Here is a 19,338-nt window from a genome sequence, read left to right on the forward strand (position 1 = left end):
GCGGAGAGCAGTCCCCATGTTGACACATTATTTCAGTGATCCTTTAAAAATGAAGAGAAGCGACGTTCCGGGCGATAAATTCGTAGCTTTCTTGGCGAAAATCGTCTTTCAATAAGCTCGCATGACGACAGAAGAAATTTACAAGCTGAAGATCATCTCCCCACTTTGGCCAGTTCATGTATACATCGGTGCCAACATTGGGATTTTGGCTGTTGATGAAATTGATGTAGTAAGTTTGAATGGCGCGACCAGCAAAGTTTGACGGGATACCGTAGAAAACCTGGACGATGTCGGACGAGTGGAAAGTGCCTAGAAATGGCAAGCCGTGATTGTAGGAGCTCAGATATGACCACGCAGGCACATTTGGGTTCGTGGTCTTTGCATTGGCCAGAAACATGCGGCGTGCCAGTGTAAACACAATATCACCCAGAATGGCAGACAGGCGCTTGAAGCCCGGGTATAGCTCGTTGGCATTGCCGGTGCGGAACGGTGAGCCAACGGTCGGATCGTCCGGATAGGTGTCAACAAACTGTATCAACTTCTCCAGAGTAGCTTCTTCGAAATAGAAATCCTTGAGGTATTGAGCAACCGCTGCGGTAGATGTCAAATTTGTCTGCATGAGAGAGAAGACGGTACCCTCGTCCTCCTGGTCCCCAATAATCATAGGAATTGCTGCATACGAGTTGTTGCGTACCAGGACCTCGGGACTCTGTGTCAAGGTTATGCCATCTGGTCGTGGCAAATACGATAGTGCTAGTGAGCTGTAGGTAAAGATGCCCGTGACAGCATTTGCGGCGTTTAGAAACTGGTCGTATGGCAAGTTGCGCAGGCAGTCCAGCGTGTTGTCGGAATCCTCACAGCCGCTAGCAGAAACAACAGAATCGTAGATAGCCTGGGCTTTGGGCGAGTCTACGGGCTGCGCAGGTACAAGACTGCCCGAGTCCATAATTGCTCCGCGGAATAGCGGTTTCCCCTTGTATGTGTTGTTTCCTTCGTAGAGCAGCATCTGGTCAAAGACAGACACGGACCCGGATGATTCGCCCCAAAGAGTGACACGGCTCGGGTCTCCACCAAAGGCTTGGATGTTGTCGGCAACCCACTCCAGGCCGAGACGCTGATCCAGAAGGCCAAGATTGGTAACGCCCTGGGGGCAAGCGCCTCCTTTCCGGCAAGGAAGCCAAAACCACCTACACGGTAGTTCGCACTAACATACATGACAGGCTCTCCTAAGCGTACACTGAGATTGATGATGCCTGTAGCGTCGTAGACGTTGTTTGTGCCGAACTAAAGAAAGGGGGTTTGCAAAGTAATGTTAGCTATACTCCAAAATAAGTGACAGTCACCTTGAGAGAGTCTGAGGGCGGCACCTCAAAAGCACCCCCAAAGAACCAGTAAATCACCGGTAATTTGGAGCTGCTACTTGTACCAGCAGGTCGCTGGATATTGAGGGTCAGACAATCCTCCTTGACGTTGGCAGCTTTCTGGAACATTTGATTGTTGGCGAGTTTGCCAAGATACTTCGTGGCTATGCTGTTGCTTCCAGAAGACAGGATCAGCTGCGGACAGCTGGATCCTAGAATCGTTGCATCTAGCTTGCCGATATTTTGGACAAGGCGACGGGGCGGACGCAGCCGCAGGTTGCCGATGGGTGGCTGAGCAAAAGGTATGCCACGGAAGCTCTCCATAAAAGACTTTGACAGGCCTGTAGCTTCACCTTCTGGATAAACGACGTTCACAGTCTTGTTTTTGTCTAGATTCAGAGTCGATCGGGGCTGTTGAGCCCGAAGAGGCAAAGCTGAGCTTTCCAACAAGATTTGTAGCGGGTACCGAAGATTCAAGTACACCAGAGCAGAGCCAGCTAGAGCTACCAAGACAGAAATGAGAACGGTTGCTTTCATGGCATATGACGGAGTTGTAGGAAGGGCGATGCGGTATTTGTAAATGGCTATAGCTAGGAAGTGGAAGCAATATGCGAGGAGGAGATGGGCAGTGAGGGGAATAAGGGGTTCAAGATAATAATATTGATAATTTAGGAGAAGAAACAGAGGCAATTTTAGAGATGATAGAAAGACAAGGAGGATAATAGGTGACGGAACAACGAAGACTATGACAACATTAATGTGGAATTGCCGACACAGAGGTATCTTCCAAAAACAGCTTGTCAAAGAGAGAAAGTGCACTGCAGCGGCAAATCATAATCTAAACAAGTCTACTAAGAAGGAAGAGCGAATTGACTTCACCAAACAGGAAAGAGCGCGCGTTAGGTCAAAGCCTTCAGTATTTTCCAAACGGCCACCAATAGACTTGCTTACTTCCTAATCAAATACTGTGATACTAGCATTGAATCGTCAAGACGTACTTAGGCCCACCTTCGCCGAAGCTCTTGTCGGATACATAATATGTTGTATTTACAGACCCTGATATTGTGGCTAATGGAAGCAAATAAATTCCTGAACCGCAGATCCGCCGAAATCACAGATATACTCTCTGGAGAGTGAAAACAGCGAGCGGAGCAGTAGGGCAGCCATGTGCCGCTAAAGTTGCCGAATAGGGAGTCCGTGGTGAGCAGATCGTATGCATCGTGCATTGTGCGTCGACACGAGAAACGCAAAGAATATGCCCAGGCGATGACCGCCACCACTGCCTATGGTGAAGCGGCGGGAGCCCAAGGTTGGGCTCACATCTTTATTAGTTGCATATAGCACACCATCTGGTGCAAGTTACAGTTGTGCTAGAAAGCGTCTGCATATCGGGGCGTTTTTTTTTCAGCAGCTCCATTTCCATTAACCCGCTCTCATCGGACTCACCATCAGCTTCAGTTCTTGTTCATCAAACGCCGCCTGTGATATTGTGACGTGCGGCTCACCTTGCTACCCAGCCGCTCACCACAATTCCTACTTGGTACTACGCGCTGTTTATGTACATGCCTTGGGGTATAATGCTTCCTCTCTTCGTATTTCGCATGCCACGAGTTCGCTGGATGCACAGAAATTGCTCTTCTTCAAGCCCATAGCATCCCGAACTTCACAGCAAAGCTCAAACAATATACATTACCATGCCTTATGCTCTTCATACTCCCAACAGCGGCGAGACGGCCGTGTTTCCCTTCATGTTAGAAAATGTTTCCACGACATGCGCAATCGTGTTACTGACAAGCTAATAACATCAGGTCCCTACCGACAGAAATCCGTATTATGATATATGAGAACCTGTTAGTTGTACGAAAGGGAATTTACATCAAGGAGCTTCCGGGCATTTACCGTACCGGTGTTTTCCAGTGCCACCCGGCGCTGTGCAAGCGAGATTGGTCTCTAGCAAATGTCCAACCACGAAAGAGACATGCAAGATTCAGGCCACCGACACTAGAAAGCTTGTCCAAGTTTGTTATACAAGAAAAGCTCGGCATCACGGCTCAGAGCGAAACAGGGCCAATCAAAAACGTCGCTGGAATGCGCAAAATGCTTATGATACTGAAAAACGAGCAAGGCCCGGGCATACAATATAAGATCTGGTTAAGTATCTTGGCAATGTGTAAAGACGTATATGCCGAGGCGGTACACTTTGTCTACAGACAGAGATTCACATTCGCCGATACTGGCACTCTACACAACTTTGTCATGTTGCTGGGACCAGCAGCACGAGAAATCCTGGGTGACATTCAGATTTTGGGCTGGGAGGATAAACGGTCTATAACAAGTGGGCCAATTCCTGCCTTTTCAGTGTTGAAAGACGTGGTGAACTTGAGGAGACTTCACGTTTGCTGTTCGATCGGAGTGCCCCAAGACTGGGCCTGGGTCAACGTCTTCCCGCCGCGGAAAACGGAGCCGATACCCAGATACCACCATCCTACAGACATGATTGCAAGCAAGATTTACCGTGACTGCGCCCACTGGCTGAGGCCTATGTTTATTCAAAGTGGCATGCACGAGATCAAGCAGGTTCTCCGCCTGGACAAGAGAAACTTCATGCCAGTTCTGCGAACCTCGCAAAATCCCCTTCCCGCATTCACCAGAGAGATGTATCAGGAAATGAAGACTCGCTTCTGGGCATACCTGGAGATTCTTTTGGCCGGGAATGTGATGTGACCTATCTTGTACATGCGTCTGCTGACTGAATTGTGGACAGCTGTGCACATTGTGTATGAAGCAAGCGTGTACGTGTTGTCTTTAAACTTTGCAAGTGCCGCATAGAAGCTATACCGACTACGATATACGTCTATAGCTTTCACACAATACAGTGACAACTAGGCAAATTACCAAACGAACCTGGGGGAAAAACTCTGACCGACAAAACGGGGACAGCCGGGCCAGCCTCCTTCCACATCTCGAGTAATGACATGCACAGGCTTCCAAGGATCGCTTTAAAACCTTACAGACCGACCATTATTCGTACGGCTTGTTGGTTGCACTGTCCATGTAAGAATTTCTCTGCTCTCAGCCCTACGCTTGCCACTCATGCCATCCGGTGCGAGTGGCCGATCCGATTACATCATCGGCGATGCTTGGTGAGCAAACGGAGGCCATCCATGAGGGACTTGCACCGTGAGTGATCCGGGTCCGATTCAAGTACTATATTCTGCTCTGATGCTCGTGCAAGTCAAATTGTTTGTATGCCCAACTTCTTTCATCCTTTATCTTTCGTCCGTCATGCATCTCCTATCCTCATCTACTGCCACTCTGCGTCAACAGTTTCCCAGTTCTCCAGAAACCCCTGGAAAAAGCGGACGCCTAGACCTGGGTCCAGTGCTCCGGTCGAGGCACGGATGCTGTGCATGCTCAGCTGCGGGATGCCTGCGTCGGCACTCTTGACACCCATGGCCGAGCTGAGGCTGGGGCCGATGGTGCCACCACTGCGCGAGTCGTTGCGGATCATGAACCGCTGCAGGGTCGAGCCGCTGAGCTCGGCCACGCGCTGCAGCTGCGCTGTCGAGACGCTGTCCGTCGTCATGTGGCCGTTGCTGTCGTGCGTGATGGCCACGCCGACGTTGAGCTTGGGTGCGTGGTCGTCCAGGTAGTTGGCCACAAAGTTGGGATGTATCGCGTGCGTCACGTCCGACGAGATTAGGAAGCTGGATGCATATGTGCGCCCAATCACGCCCGGACCGAAGCTGCCCACTATCGGCGGCGACAGGGCCTCCACAATCCGCTCAACCGTTAGCGGCAGGAAGTTGCTCTTGGCCCCCTGTCGCAACAGGCTGCCAATCTCCTCGTCGTCAAAGAGGGCGACAAGCCGGACCACCCCCGACGAGTCGTTGTCCCGGGCACGCAACAGGGCCACCAAGGCCGCCCACGAACAGATCTTGTCGTCAATCCGCCCAGCCGAGATCATCTCCTTGTCCAGGCCGAACACCGTCGCTGGCTGCGTGTCGAATAGCTCCAGCTCCCAGTTGACAATCGACGCGTACGACTTGACACCCAGCTCGGCCGCGATCAGCTTCACCAGCTTGGGCGGCTGTGAGGCGATAAACGAGCCAGCCGGGCCCAGCGCCGGCTCGACGGTCCTGGCCTGTTCCGCCATCGACCCCGTCTTGCTGCCGCTGTCCAGTCCGATCACCGGTACTAGCTGCGTCTCCTTGTTGCCCTGGCCCGTCATCGACACGCCAAAGTGTGGCGCCAGTGTAGGAATCTTGGCAACTGCACCGACCGTCAGCACCTGCATCTCTCACCCACTCAAGCACACCCACGGCTGGAACTTACTTGGCCAGTCCAGCTTGACAAGCCGCGTGGTTGTCCAGCCTGTCTCTGGATCGCGCACAACTACCCGGCCGCCGATGCCCAGGTCCCGATCCCACCAGGTCTCGTTGAGCGCGCCTGCATACGGCGCCACACCCAGCTGTACATAGCCCGCCCTGTCTGGCTTGTTGCTGACAGGCTTCAGCTTGGCCGTCAGCGCGTCGATGTGGCCGGCCACGATCGCCACTCCGTTGCCCGGCCTGTAGGCGCCACCGATCGTGAATGCCGCCAGCGTGCTTCCGTTGCGGGTCACATAGTATTTTCCACCGGGCCTCAGCCTGGCCGACCAGTCCTCCCGCGCGGTCAGCTCCTCGAAGCCTGCCACTCTGAGAATCTGCTTAAAGTAGTCCACCGCATGGAAGATGGTCGGATTCTCCGTCATGAAGTTCAGGTACGGCCATGTGAACGCCGCCGGATTCCCTGTCTTCCAACTGCAAATCACGCACTCTTGGCTGTCCATCACCGCCTTTTCACCACCGAAGAATACACGGCACTGCTTCACCTCGTCCAGACTCATACGGTAAGCACAATCCGCACATATTGTGTTCTTAGCCGCCGGTCGCTGCGACATGTCCGTGATAGCGAAGCACTGCGACTCGATCGATCGCAAGGCCTGACTTGGTTGAGAAGCATCGCTGCCCTGCTCCGAGGCTACTTCATCGTGGCAGCTGATGCCCGACGAAGCCGTCGACCTGGCTTGTGGCGGTTCATTTGCTTGCTTCGACGGCGGCAAGCCGTAGTGGATAGGTAGCTTCGTTGATGTAATCTTGGCCATTATGACACCGCAGACACGAAGGAGCAAAACGGAGAGCAAAGCAAAGGCCAAGCGGTAATGGGCAACGGAGAAGGTAAGACGTAAGACGAAGCTTATCTTGCGGCCATAGCAACGGACACCTCTGCTATATTTATGGGACAGTACAGTCCCCACTGTGGCAGAGCTTAGCCCAATGTAGGCAAGAGGGAATCGCAGCCACAGCTTCAGGCACTAGCTAACAACTGCTGCATCTTACACTTATTACCGACACTGCGGAGACGAAGTAGGACACTTTATGTCACCCGTCGACTTCCCTCCATCAAAAGCCGCTGAGCCGAGCTCGTCTTTGGCCTACATCACACAAACGTTGTCTCACTCTCTGGCATCAGTTCAAGGTCTACAGTGTACAGAACAGATATACGGATGACCACGATCATCTCTAAATCGATACGCTATTTACATACCTAATTACGGAGTACCCATACAACAGTTCATTCGTGATACAGTATCACCATCCCAGGCGCCCCAGCTACAAATGATCCAAGACTCCCGCTTACCTACACCACCTCACAGATGATAATTACAATAGCAAAATCGGGCAGCCGCATCTTAGGTCGACAAATTCGAGGCCTGCTCATCGTCACATGTCTGACACTGTACTGCCGGCCTTGCGAAAACGCCGACTACAGCGCATTCCATCAACAGCATCACTAGCGTCTGCTTTCTTTGTAGCCACTCCGACAGACTGGACCATCTTCAATCCTCTCGCCGATCCGGCCCCGGTCCCTCGTTTGGACACTCTGCTTGGAGTTTCCTCCTTGGGCATCATGTACTTCAACTTCCGCCAGATTCCCGATCCAAGGCCTTCTGCCTGTGTGCTAGATGACCGCTTTCTGCGGCTGGGTTCCGCGTCTTCTGCAGGCTCCGCTTGCCAAATCGGCCGTTTCCTCCCGCGAGCCTTGGCTTCATCGTTCGCGTCGAGAAAGCGGTGTACCAATCGGTGGTCCAGGATGCGTTCCTCTTTATCCCACTTCCCCTCTGGCTCTGTCTTTGGCCACAAGTATCCGTAAAGTTTAGAGTGACGTTCACATCTTGGGCAGGACATACGTGTGTAATATGCATCCCGTTGTACAAAGGCTTTTGAGCAGACTGTGCAGAACACCCACGCAGTCTCTGGTTCCGATAATAGGAGTGGAGTCAAAGTGTAATCTCCAGGTACACGGCGGCTTGGCTGGGTTAGTGCACCGGCCTCGTCCTCTGCATCCACCGAGGCCGAGGCGGCTTCTTTGTCGTATCCCGTACTTTCTTCTTCGTTAACAGTTGAAGGACTTGAAACGCTGTCCGCAGTTGTCTCGTCTGGAGCACTGGCTGATAGGCGATCATCCTCGCTACTGTCCACAGTCGATTCTGGCGGGGGAAGGGAAAGGGTGTTTATCGATGCCACCACGATTGTCTGAAGCATAGCGTCATCCTCCTCGACAATCGCAACTTCATCGGTTCCGGCAACCGAGGGAGACAAAACCCTGGCTGATATTGGAACACATGCTTTGGACCTACAACCCAGCAGCTGCGCTGGTGGGTCAGACGTTGGGATGCGGTCATGTGCACAAAGGCTATTTACACCGTCTTGGGCGACTTCAATGCTCTGCGCAATAGAACCGAAATCCGCAGAACGTGTCGGAGCAGAACGTGTCGGAAGATATTTAGCACCGGAGCCATCGTCGTTGTTGTCGGTAGTCGATCCTTCCCTTGAACTCGTACTGAGTGCAGCTGGACAGGCCATTCCGGCATCTGTCCGAGCAATATTTTGCCGCTTGGCTGGGGTGATAGGGGGTGTGGCCAAGCTGTTTGCGTCCCTCTTGTGTCCACGGCGACGGCTGGCGACAGCAGCCTCTTTACCGGTATGCTCGCTGTCGGATGCAGGTGTCGACTCTGCTGCACGCTCTGAAATCCGAAGCTTTGTCCTGCGAACTTTCGGTCGCGCAATGGGGGTAAGAGAAGGCGTTTCGGAACGGCCGCGGTTAGCGGGGTTTTCATCTCTCCTCCGGAAGGAGTAGCCACGAGTTGGTGTGGAAGCACCAACTTCGATGCTTCGCTTGACAGGTGCAGTGCCCTCGCCCGGTGCCCAGCCGTTGACCAGCCTGCCCTCGCATGTCTTGCACAGGCATTCGCAGTTGTCCTCACCAAAATAGTTCTCTCCGTAGGTGACCGTTATCTCATCGCCGACACCAATTGGCTTGGTCGCGATGATCTCGATGCCAGACTGACCAGTTGTTACAAGCCGCGCATTCGCATCGCAATCGTGATTCGCAAAACGAGCTGGGCCCATGAATAGGTTCACCTCCTTCTTTCGGGAGCTAATGACGATGCTGAAATCTTTCTTGCGTTCGGAAAGCTGGGCCTCCTCCTCTGGCGTGATAACAACCTGAATACCCGATAGGTATTTGATGGTTTCGTGCGATTTGATGAACCGGCGGGCGGATATACTGGCCTCCTGCTGGAAAATGGTATACCGGTTTGTTGATGCTACTTCGTAGGGGCAGTCGGGCAAGTAAATTTGCATATACCTGCGCATATGGCATCGAAAGTCCTGTTTTTCTCTGTCCGTTTTCAAGGCCCGGTAAAACTTGGCCAGTCCAGTTGTAGCCAGAAGCTTCTCTTCTGCAATTTGGATGTCCGGGTTAACGGCAAGATGTGTCTGTATGATCTTTGTAATCTCATCCTCCTTCACTCCGCGAGAAGGGAGATAGGAGGGACGGTTTTTTGGAATTGATGTCCAGTAGTAAGCCTGGAAGGGCATGTCAGATGTCCAGTAGGGGAATTCGGTTGTTAGGAAGAGTCCTGCGCGGGTCTTGCGCCATTAACCTACATGGTCGACGAGCGCGTCGGTTAAGATGTCATCGTACGATGCCAGTTGGGCAAGTGTCAATGCATGTTTTTTGGTCGGCAGCGACCGCGATTTCGCAGGAGGCATTACACCTTTTGCAAAATGTTGTGGAGGAAGGACAGCCGGGAAAGACGAGGCAGAGAAGAGAGAACAAAACTCGGCAAGGAAGAGTGATGAGGCAGAGATAGAAAAGATAGCAGAGGCGGTCAGTCGTCTCACGATGATCTCCAGTACGAGGAAACAAAGGGATACAGATCCAAATGAGCGAAAAGGGAAGTGTTCAACGGCAGCAAATTAGTGAAAGTGCTCCCGCTTCTTCCCCCATGTCAGTCCTGTTAGGGTATAGCAGGAAACGAATGTCAGTGCAAAATGTGGCGGCGAGTACTGTTGTAAGAAACAAACGCCGAGCGGTGACGAGGGAGGGCAGTTGGAGCTGAAAGAGAGGCTGAGAGTACGGAGTAGAAAGAAAGGAGATGCTCCAAGAGGGACAGCGGCGCAGCAGGGCCACCAGAAATAATGGGGGATAGATACCGTATGCGTCTGAGGACGGGTGGGTGGTATTGTCTGTAAGACCAGCTGTCGTTCGACCGCAGGGGTATTACTATTCCGACTCCATTGGCTATGTCGAAGGGGGTGAGACGAACTGCCGTTGGAAAATAGAAGATGGTGGATTATCTGCGTTGACCGGGAGAACTGTAGAGCGAAGATTGTGGAGCCAAAGAGCTAGGCGCAAAGTGTCATTAACGCAAGGCCATGGGGGAGAAGATATTGACTCAGAAGTGAACATGTATTTTAACGAAGTCCAGCAGTCGCACTTTCCGCGTGCCAATACGTCAAAGCTACGTTAGTTCGCACGCTACGGAAGTAACTGTAGAAAAGAGGGATTTCTAGGCACAAAGAAATAGACAAGAAAGGAAAACGACACCGCAAATTGGCAATAACCGATAAAAATGGCACGAGCATCTTTAGAACAGCGCTCCTCGTTTCGAAATATGCCGGAGAAATATTAATATTACCCGGAGGACTGAACCTGGCCAGTGTATGTAAGATATGTCCGAAGTACGAAGTACATACGGAGTTAAACAAGATAGCTGCCATGCAGCTAGTGATTGTGGACAGCACGCCACGCAGCATATGATTGGCTGGCAAATAGATCGAAATGACTAATCCAGGGATCCTCGCATGAAAAATCTACTACGAACTTCACGATATCCGACGGGAGAAAGGACAGCCGGCGGTATCCGCATCATTCGTCAATTCAGCGTGACATTTGCACGTCCGTTTCTGTGGTGGTATATTCCGCTTGTCGGAAGGCCGCAAAAATGCTCCAATTAAAGGTGAGAGGCCGATATCGGGATACAAATATGGTCGTCATAGAGAAAAGAATGCTAACGACAGTGCAGTCGATGCTCAACTGTATTGACAACTCTGGCGCGGCACTGGTAGAGTGTGTTCAGATTGTCGGACAGAAACGTCACGCAGCCATTGGTGACCGAATCGTGGTTGTGGTGCAGAAGCAGCGGAACGCGGCAGCGGAACTGGCGGGCATGTCGGCGGGCAACAAAGTCAAGCGTGGCGACATTCGGCAGGCAGTGGTGGTGCGGACACGGTACCCGGTTCAGCGCAAGGATGGGAGCGTGATCCGCTTTGACGACAATGCGTGCGTGTTGATCAACAAGGCGGGTGACCCAGTGGGCAGCCGCGTGAACGGTGTGGTGGGCACAGAGTTGAGGCGGAAGAAGTGGAGCAAGATTTTGAGTATGGCGACCATGCACGCATGAGGGGGCAGCCAGCATGTTGATAGCGAAGAGGGATTCTCGCGAAGCACATTGGTGATTGATGGCTATGTACAAAAGCGAGAGAACCAGCTTATCACGACTACGAAAGGAAAGCGCATGCGCTCTTGATATTCACTAACACAAAAACGAGACAAATATTCGAACTACATGAAACTGACTCTCTCGCATATGCATAGGCAGTAGACGGACAATTATAAAGTTTCGAATTCCACCTTCTAATTTACCAAGACAGGAGCAAAAGGGCAACAATTCCAGCCTGTCTACTCCGTAGGTCGGAATAGTATTGCTATCTCAACGCCAGGTTCTTCGTCCACAGTTGTACCCAAAAATGACAAATTCGCCCGCTATCTATGCCAATGCCAAAAGACTCATCTGTCATCGCTCAAGCTATTGAAAAATGTTACCGCATTCGCAGCACACATAAAACAATTTCTAAAGCGCGAGAAGAGCAGAGTGTGCAACGGTTAACAGAAGCCGATGCGACATTTCCTGCCAGAGACGGGGTAAACTGGCTGCTTGGAGCAAGAAACTCACCATTCCGGTTTCCGCGCTCCGCTGCTGGGATTGAAAGAACACAGCTTCGTCGTGCTTGCAAACAGGGCATGTCTTGTTCGATCGGGGCAGCTGGCAGGCCGCAAGAGCTTTGCATTAGCAGCTACACCTCGAGGAACCTAGAAGCAGGGAAACAGGAGAGACGGCAGGGATGTGGAGCAAGAATACAGCACAGCGCAAAGAATCGTCGTTGTGTGCCGTCGACAAGAGCGATTTTATCTCAGCCTGTCCGTTTTAGCTGTTTCGCCCGTAATTGCTAACATAACCCGGCAGTACGGACAGGTCGATTGATACTGGCAAAGTCGCCGCCGTGAACCGATGAGATCAAGACGCATACACGCCGCTTTGGCGTGAACACGCACAAGCTACTTCAAAATTCGGGAGCCCGGAGAGCATGTCTTTGAATCAGTTGATATAGAAGTCGATGTCGTTGTCATACTCAAATTCGTCGGCGAGCGCAGTCACGTTCTCACAACCGAAGGCTCCATCAAAACTCAAATCGGTGAGATCCGTAAGATCGGTCATGTCGGTCGATTCAGTCGTACATGAGCCAGACTCATTTGAAGAGATATTCGAGCCGTCCACAATAGCCAAGCGAGCCGTAGGCTTGGCAGAGTAGAGCTGGCCACCACAATTACGACAGACAACGGTGGTGCCGCAGCAGAGACAAAGAACAGCCTGACCGGAGCACATGGGTACAGTGGTGAGAGGGGATGGGTGGTGTGCAGAAAAAGCAGAAGAAACAGAAGCATCAACAGCAAAAAAGGCAGCACCAACCGTTGGGTCCGATCCGACATCCTGCGTTACGCCAGCCGTCTCACCAGCTGCGTTGTTCAGGACGTTCCGAAAGACACAGGTAGATGCAGCCTCTTCGGTATACTGGCACGTGCGGCATGTGAACTGCAGCTTGTGTGCGTCTGCATCTTCCTTGGGATAGAGCATGTTGGAGCACTCGGCGCAAAAGCGAAAAGTGATCTGCTCGAGGTTCTTCTTGGAGTCATCGTGAGACGTTGTCGACTGGGGGGAAGCCATCGCGTCTGGGTTATCGAGATGCGGTAAGGAAGTTCGCGTCGAAAGAAAATGGTATGTAGTATGTAGAGTATGGATGTCGTAAAAAAAGTGGGTGGCAAAGGAGGTGCACAAGTAATAGTGGATATTTTTTAAAGCTTAGGGAGCCATTCTGATGACTAAGTCTTGACTTAGTCACATCAGTGCATTTCAGACTCGCCAGGCTGCAGTGCCAGGATTTAATTACTGGCGAACCACAGATGCCTCTGGATACCCCACCCCCGCGTGTGCTAACCGACACCGTGGGCCAGCCTATGACGGCAGTAGTGCCTGCTATTGGTTTAGCCATCTCCCCCCTCAACAGCAATGTAGATTTCGTAGTTTTCCCACTATTACATTGTCAGCATCGTCAACTAGCCAGCATCGCCGACGACGCCGTTAGACTAACCACCGAGTACAGTCTTCGTTTTATCACAGCACAGACACGCAAACATGTCTGGAGAGAATCGTGTACGTAGTCCCCTTCGTGTGCCTTGAGTCTGCCCCTCTGGCATTCGTGATTGATCTGAGCGAATCAAGGTACGAGATGTAGCAGTTCCACTGACTTGCCGATGGCGCGCTCACAGGAAGAGACCGGACTGCCGCCCAACTGGGAGGTTCGTCACAGCAACAGCAAGAACCTACCGTACTACTTCAACAATGTCGACAAGACATCGCGCTGGGAGCCGCCCAACCAGACCAACACGGAACAGCTCAAGCTGTACATGGCCAAGTACCACTCGGGACAGCGGCTGCAACAGCAGCAGGCGCAGCAGCAGGCAGGAAAGATCCGCGCGGCACATCTGCTAGTGAAGCATCGCGACAGCCGGCGGCCGGCAAGCTGGCGGGAAGCGGAGATCACACGCAGCAAGGAAGAGGCGCGCAGCATCATCTCGGGCTACGAGGATCGCATGCGGCGCGGCGAGATCTCGCTGGGCGAGCTGGCACTGACAGAATCGGATTGCAGCAGTGCCCGCAAGTCAGGCGATCTGGGGTACTTCGGCCGGGGCGACATGCAAAAAGAGTTTGAAGACGCGGCATTTGCGTTGAAGCCTGGCGAAGTCAGCGGCATCATTGAGACAGCCAGCGGGCTTCATCTGATCGAGCGGTAAGAAAGGGGATGCCGCTCTTCTTGTCCTTATTTGTCACAGCACTAACGCACGGGCACGCAAACACAGCTTAGCATGAGACAACGCACGGCTGACGAGTTGTCGGCCAATAGGAGCACTAGATGGCCGACAACTTGGAACGAAGATAGGGGACGAGAAGACGACCGCATATTCTGCATTTGCCACACTTCACTCTTCCGGCCGTTATCTAGATAGTCTCCCCGCCATAGAGGAAGCCCTTTGCGAGTGGTTTCAAGTGCCCTGGTTTATAATTGGCTTGTTTGGGCTGTGCGACTGGTGTCTTGACCGTGTCCTGTCTGATATCACATCCCTCGTTTACTTATAATTTGTGTTCTTCTCACTGTCACAGTCCTTCAATAAAAACGGGTATATATCGTTTCCATCGCCTCATTTTCCCTTATGGGGCTGAAGCCAACCAAAACTCGCCTTTCCTACGCTCCCCCTCGTCCTTAGATATCAGCTTGAGGAGAAGATGTTTGGAAGAAAGATGCATGCTGGATCATGGACTTCGCTGCCGTGTCGATTTTCAGGTTGTCAACGGTTTATCAGGTCAATCGCCTCTCTATCGGTTCATCCGAGCCCGACTCTGACATCACCGAACCTTAGGTCACCTGCGATGCCAACCAGGCGGCCAGCGGCCTAATTGCTGTGAAGACCACCACCATAACGCCAAAAACGGTCATGGACAATGCCGCATACGGAGCTGCCCGAGATGCTTCTTCGTACAGGTACGCTGTGCCCATGGCCGCGGCATTGACACCGACCATCATGCCCACGGCTACCGTTCCAGGGCTGTCACTGCTCGCCGTCTCGTTATCTGAAATGTCTTCACCTCCACGCATGGACACCATGCATTCACCCCCACTTCCCTTTGCTAGTCCTGCCTTCATCTCAACAGCGTATGCGACAACGGCTCTTTCGGCCTCCAATGTCACATTCTGGTCGCTGTTGGATACCCAACGAGCCAATACTGGCATCGGGGCTGAATCTGTCTGCACCGTCAAACCAGGTAGAATGTAGCTGCTGGACTCGCTGTTCTCGTTGATCTCTCTGCTTTCACAGCAGCTTCTGCTGCCGCTTCGGCTGACTAAGCTGAGGCGCCGGGCGATGTGACTCACCATCCGGACCGTCCACTGGCAAGCTCCCAAGCCCATGGCCACCTGGAACACGATGCCATTAATTACTACCATCGCTGCATTGAGACCAGAGTCGCCGCCAAGGCTCGTCATTGCCGGTCCAGCCAGCGCTATAGTGACACTGCGCGCCGCAAATGCAAGCGCACGGCTGGCCGGTATCAGGCCCATAGCATGCACCAGCAGCGGCCCGCCGACAACGCTGATGACTGCAAACACGGAGCCCACCATGAGTGCCGTCAGGCCGGCCCTTGAAAACAGCTGGGCCCGACACTCAAACAGCTTCAATCCCCAAATCACGATGCCAGCATCTAGGACAGAAGTAGCAATATCTCCGGCTCCCATCGTCGCGTCACTATGCGAGCCCGCGTATATCAGGTCCGCCAGCGTTGTCCCGGTATGGAAACTGTTCAGAGCCTGCACAATGGTCACGTGCTTCGCCGCTGTTTTCGCAGTCGTGTAGGCAATTGTTCCAAGCGAGGTCCACAAGACAGCATTGAGCAGCGTGGCAAGCACTATTCGCCACCGTGGGTGTCGGTGGAGATGTGTCGTGTTTTTGACTGTTGACTGCGCTGCCAAGGTTCCAGTCCAGAGGGAAAAGAGAAAAAAGGTGTCCAGTGCCGCATCATTGCCAGTGGCTCGGGCTGTGGGAAATCCGATGATGGCGATGCCAGCGAGACTCAAGACGGGAACCGGATTTTTCGCAACAAGCCGCCATATTCCTGCCCAGCAATGCCACAATTTTCCGGCCGGCTCTTCACTCTCTGGAAAGCCGAGATCAGCTTGCGTGAGTGGCCGGAATTGCTGCTGTTGGCTGTTTGTCGCCGTGGTTCCCCTTACCTCTTCGTCGCTCGTACAGTGCACCGAGTGGTTGTCTGTCAGTGTGGACGACGTAGATACATAGCTGTCACCATGTTCTTGGAGACCCCCTCGAATTTGTGTCGGACTGCGCCTGCTAGTAGCTTCGACTAGCGTATCTCGTTCAATACCGAGTCGCCGTCTTCCCACTCTCACAATGAAATTTTGCACTCCGTAAGAGAGACCCCATACCGCAGCCGTATTGAGTATGCCCGTGATTACTGCGTTCTATTAGCGCCCGTTCGTTCTTGGTGGAAGGATGTGCCTCGCTCTCTATCTTACTGAATCCCGACACGATCAGTCCAACCTCTTTCGCTGTCCAAGCGGGATCCTTCATGATCATGGTAAACGGTACGGTGAATCCAATGGACATGTGCCTGTTGATGAGGTCCGTCTACTCTCGGGTTAGCAGCCCAAAAAAGCATGTCGCGGTGGAGAATTCTTACCGGTCGTCTTAAATATTCAACGTACATCCCGTTTATGTCGGTCACAAATCTTTCTATCAGAATCAGGACAACTGCCACAAGAACCATAGCCAGAATTGGGGCCGGAAAGTCGTTTATTTTTCTTGTGACATGCTCCAGGCTACATATGAGCAGCTGGGACACAAATAGGAGGACGACAGCTGTGACGCCATCATAGTAGGATTTCCTGTTCTTTTTGAGCTCAGCCAACAAGGATCGGCCCATACAGTACTCCCTAACCCAGCCGGTTAGTCTCATCATCATTATTTGGATACTCTTCTGCCAGCGGGTGAACAGTAGTTCCAGAGCTGTGACTTTTGGGGTAGTGATGAAACACATCAACAGCTGATGGAGATGGAGGAACAAGATGTAAGAAGAGGAAGATACAAATATCTATTCGAGAACGAAGGGTGTGGGCATAATAAATGATGAAGAGACAGGAGCGGAGTTCAACAGAAATTAGAGACAAGAAAGCAAGACAACTTAAAATGAAAGACAAAAGGTTGTCATCAGCTGGTCGAAAGCCTCTTCTTATGATGATGCTGCCAAGGAGCTCTAGCTTGGTTATCTGTATCTCGAAGAGGGAACCAAAGCGAGGCGTACCAAGAAAACAACCCGTTAATTCCCACAGCAGGAGCCAGCCGGCAGAAACACGAGGGCAGAGACAGCACAAACGATGCGTTGCCACGCCCTAAGCAGCCGATCATTTCCAGTAACCGCCTTTCAAACGGTGTACACAGCCCCGTTTTGTCCAGCTTTCTGGTTCTTGACTTTTCATTCGTCGTCAATCAATCGTCATGCGTTTGAACAACCGAGCCTGTTCGTATCGCCGTGACATGCACTTGTTCCTGCTGGTAGTCAGCTGGAAACAAGCACGGGCTGGGTGGGAACGGAAAGGAATGTCTTGGAGGTTGTGTAAATGAATGCCTTCCTCCCCGATAGGGCAAGATTGTTGATATGAGGCAATGGAGGGGAGCCGGGGGTCATGAAGGAGAAAAATAGAATCTCGGCAGGGGGGCTTGTCCAAGGGTGGCAGGGTTCTCCAAGCATATCTCACAGACGTACGTGGTTGGTAACTAGCATATATGGTCCCATTATTATGAACACGGACTGCCTATACACACACAGATACACATAGACGAGAGGCGTTTTCGTGTACGTTCCGGTGAATCAACGAGTCGAACGGATTAACAAGGCCAGTCCCGGTTGGCTTATGATGCCGATATTTCCGACGAATGCTGGAGCCTGCCTGCAAGCCGGCTATTTCGGTAAGTGTTTTGCCTCGTTGCAAAAGTAGACGTATCAAGACCCAGATTCTGTTGAAAATGCTGCACATGGGGCATGCATAGCGTCAAGGTCATTGGCCTCTGCTTTTATCTGGTCGCATGCCACGTTACTGCATATTGGTAGATCACCAAGCTGAGGACATCAAACCCAAGGAATCTCCGAACAGCGAGTTCAAAACTCATGTTGCTAACAGCAGGTTGCGTATGGATAATGCCAGACCCTGGCCTATTTTCCGAGAGAAGGAGTAGCGCGGATGGTTCACATCCTCTCTGCGGCAAGTGGCTCTTTTTTCGTTATCTGTTCTCGTTTTCTGCCCATCAGAGGCCCGGTGGCCAAGGCTGGCCAAGGCCTCATGATTGGCACAGCATCGCGGATTGGTACAGTATTCTACATATGCACCAATAATCACAGGTACGTACACAGTGTGTCGCATGTATACAAAGAATCGCAGACACAGAGCACAAGCACAATGGCCCACACGAATATATGTCTAGAGAAAAGGCGTCCGTTGCGTGGAGGCAAACTGCAGACGTTCTGGAATGTAGTCTTGAGAGGCTACCTGATATAAGAACGGCGCTTTGCCTTTCATTGAGCAGACCGCTTTTGCTGTATCCTGCGATGGCCATCATATCACAACAGAGATAAACTGCTTAAAAAAAAACTGTCTTAAAACTGACTTTCCTCAAACTGTCCCAGATAAAAAAGCAGTATTTCATTCCGCCATGCTGTGCCCTCCGGTTATCCCATTCCCATGTCACGGGTTTGTCATTTCTGACCAATTTTTAACCTTGTCTCTCTTCGGATCGATAACGGACGGAAGCAGACTTGACGTTACGTCCCTCATGTTAATACCGACTAGCCGCACGATCCACTGATTTTCTCTATTTTCCCTCTCTTTGTATGCGGTTTTGAGTGTGTCATTACGTCGTACATCATGGCCTCCTAATCGTCAATATGGAGCCTAAGAGAAACCTGCAAATGTGATACTTGTGGCAAAGGACCTGTAGGTGCCCGATCCAAACGGTGGCTAGTTGCCGGTTCGAGCTGCCTGGTGGGTCTAGCCAAACGAAATGCCGACCAAGTGCAAGCTGTTCAGCAGGACGTCCGGACATGTCAGATCTAAGGAAGGAGCAAAGGGGCGAAATTAACAACTATCCTCTTTTTAGGGTAGTGTCACGAAAACAAACAACCACGTCGACCGAAGTGATGGGATGAGAGATGTGCCACACGCCCAGCTCAGCCATCCATATTCTTCTGCTTTCGTTCAGGTCCGGTATTCTTGCGCCGAAAATATCTGCGGGTACTATGTAGTGATGCCTCATGGGAGCCGGGGAGAGGTTGGGGAAGGCCTGCCGTGGTCCGAGGCCGCTGCCCAGTTCTGCACGAAATTCGTTGGTACCACCATCCACCACCAGCCACAAAGTCTGGGCTCATGGCAAGATGTCGACCTCAGCTAATTCAGACTAGCATGTCAGAGGGCTCTGCATCGTGGCGTGGTTGACCTTACTCAAATTCACCATATGCTGGGCCTGGGAAAGGATGTCCTCACATGTCGGTCCCATTTCCCAAGTCCGATTTCCCAAGCCATGCACTGTCATTCATGGATGCTAGTTGATCAGAGGTTCTCGAACTGCATCTCAATTTAAGCTGCGTCCGTTTCATCAGCATATTCGTTGCCGTTTCGCCCTCAGTCTC

At 52.0% G+C, this 19,338-nt stretch overlaps 8 protein-coding genes across 8 annotated transcripts; 3 read left to right on the plus strand and 5 right to left on the minus strand.

The window, feature by feature from the left end:
* Positions 1-43: 43 nt before the first annotated feature.
* Positions 44-1,685, minus strand: CMQ_7558 (carboxylesterase, type b; the record flags this gene model as incomplete). The annotated part of the gene is made up of 3 exons (XM_014314563.1): positions 44-1,114; positions 1,237-1,284; positions 1,344-1,685. 3 exons carry the CDS (start codon positions 1,683-1,685, stop codon positions 44-46), a joined length of 1,461 nt encoding a protein of 486 aa, XP_014170038.1.
* A 1,370-nt stretch (positions 1,686-3,055) lies between these two features.
* Positions 3,056-4,085, plus strand: CMQ_7665 (uncharacterized protein; the record flags this gene model as incomplete). The annotated part of the gene is made up of 2 exons (XM_014314670.1): positions 3,056-3,099; positions 3,170-4,085. The coding sequence occupies 2 exons, from the start codon at positions 3,056-3,058 to the stop codon at positions 4,083-4,085; spliced, it is 960 nt and encodes a 319-aa protein (XP_014170145.1).
* Positions 4,086-4,665: 580 nt separating this feature from the next.
* CMQ_7449 (aspartyl aminopeptidase) lies at positions 4,666-6,507 on the minus strand (the record flags this gene model as incomplete). The annotated part of the gene is made up of 2 exons (XM_014314454.1): positions 4,666-5,633; positions 5,697-6,507. The coding sequence occupies 2 exons, from the start codon at positions 6,505-6,507 to the stop codon at positions 4,666-4,668; spliced, it is 1,779 nt and encodes a 592-aa protein (XP_014169929.1).
* A 619-nt stretch (positions 6,508-7,126) lies between these two features.
* CMQ_7740 (set domain containing protein) lies at positions 7,127-9,460 on the minus strand (the record flags this gene model as incomplete). Its single annotated transcript, XM_014314745.1, has 2 exons — positions 7,127-9,274; positions 9,356-9,460. The coding sequence occupies 2 exons, from the start codon at positions 9,458-9,460 to the stop codon at positions 7,127-7,129; spliced, it is 2,253 nt and encodes a 750-aa protein (XP_014170220.1).
* A 1,235-nt stretch (positions 9,461-10,695) lies between these two features.
* On the plus strand, positions 10,696-11,154 carry CMQ_7128 (50S ribosomal protein l14; the record flags this gene model as incomplete). The annotated part of the gene is made up of 2 exons (XM_014314133.1): positions 10,696-10,710; positions 10,777-11,154. 2 exons carry the CDS (start codon positions 10,696-10,698, stop codon positions 11,152-11,154), a joined length of 393 nt encoding a protein of 130 aa, XP_014169608.1.
* Positions 11,155-12,129: 975 nt separating this feature from the next.
* On the minus strand, positions 12,130-12,756 carry CMQ_7640 (DNA directed RNA polymerase 2; the record flags this gene model as incomplete). Its single annotated transcript, XM_014314645.1, has 1 exon — positions 12,130-12,756. The coding sequence occupies one exon, from the start codon at positions 12,754-12,756 to the stop codon at positions 12,130-12,132; it is 627 nt and encodes a 208-aa protein (XP_014170120.1).
* A 468-nt stretch (positions 12,757-13,224) lies between these two features.
* CMQ_7135 (peptidyl-prolyl cis trans isomerase) lies at positions 13,225-13,959 on the plus strand (the record flags this gene model as incomplete). Its single annotated transcript, XM_014314140.1, has 3 exons — positions 13,225-13,242; positions 13,359-13,879; positions 13,950-13,959. 3 exons carry the CDS (start codon positions 13,225-13,227, stop codon positions 13,957-13,959), a joined length of 549 nt encoding a protein of 182 aa, XP_014169615.1.
* A 544-nt stretch (positions 13,960-14,503) lies between these two features.
* On the minus strand, positions 14,504-16,425 carry CMQ_7425 (uncharacterized protein; the record flags this gene model as incomplete). Its single annotated transcript, XM_014314430.1, has 3 exons — positions 14,504-15,909; positions 16,175-16,269; positions 16,364-16,425. 3 exons carry the CDS (start codon positions 16,423-16,425, stop codon positions 14,504-14,506), a joined length of 1,563 nt encoding a protein of 520 aa, XP_014169905.1.
* Positions 16,426-19,338: the final 2,913 nt, after the last annotated feature.

Source organism: Grosmannia clavigera, assembly GCF_000143105.1.
Source record: "Grosmannia clavigera kw1407 unplaced genomic scaffold GCSC_173, whole genome shotgun sequence".
Classification (NCBI taxonomy): Eukaryota; Fungi; Ascomycota; class Sordariomycetes; order Ophiostomatales; family Ophiostomataceae; genus Leptographium; species Leptographium clavigerum.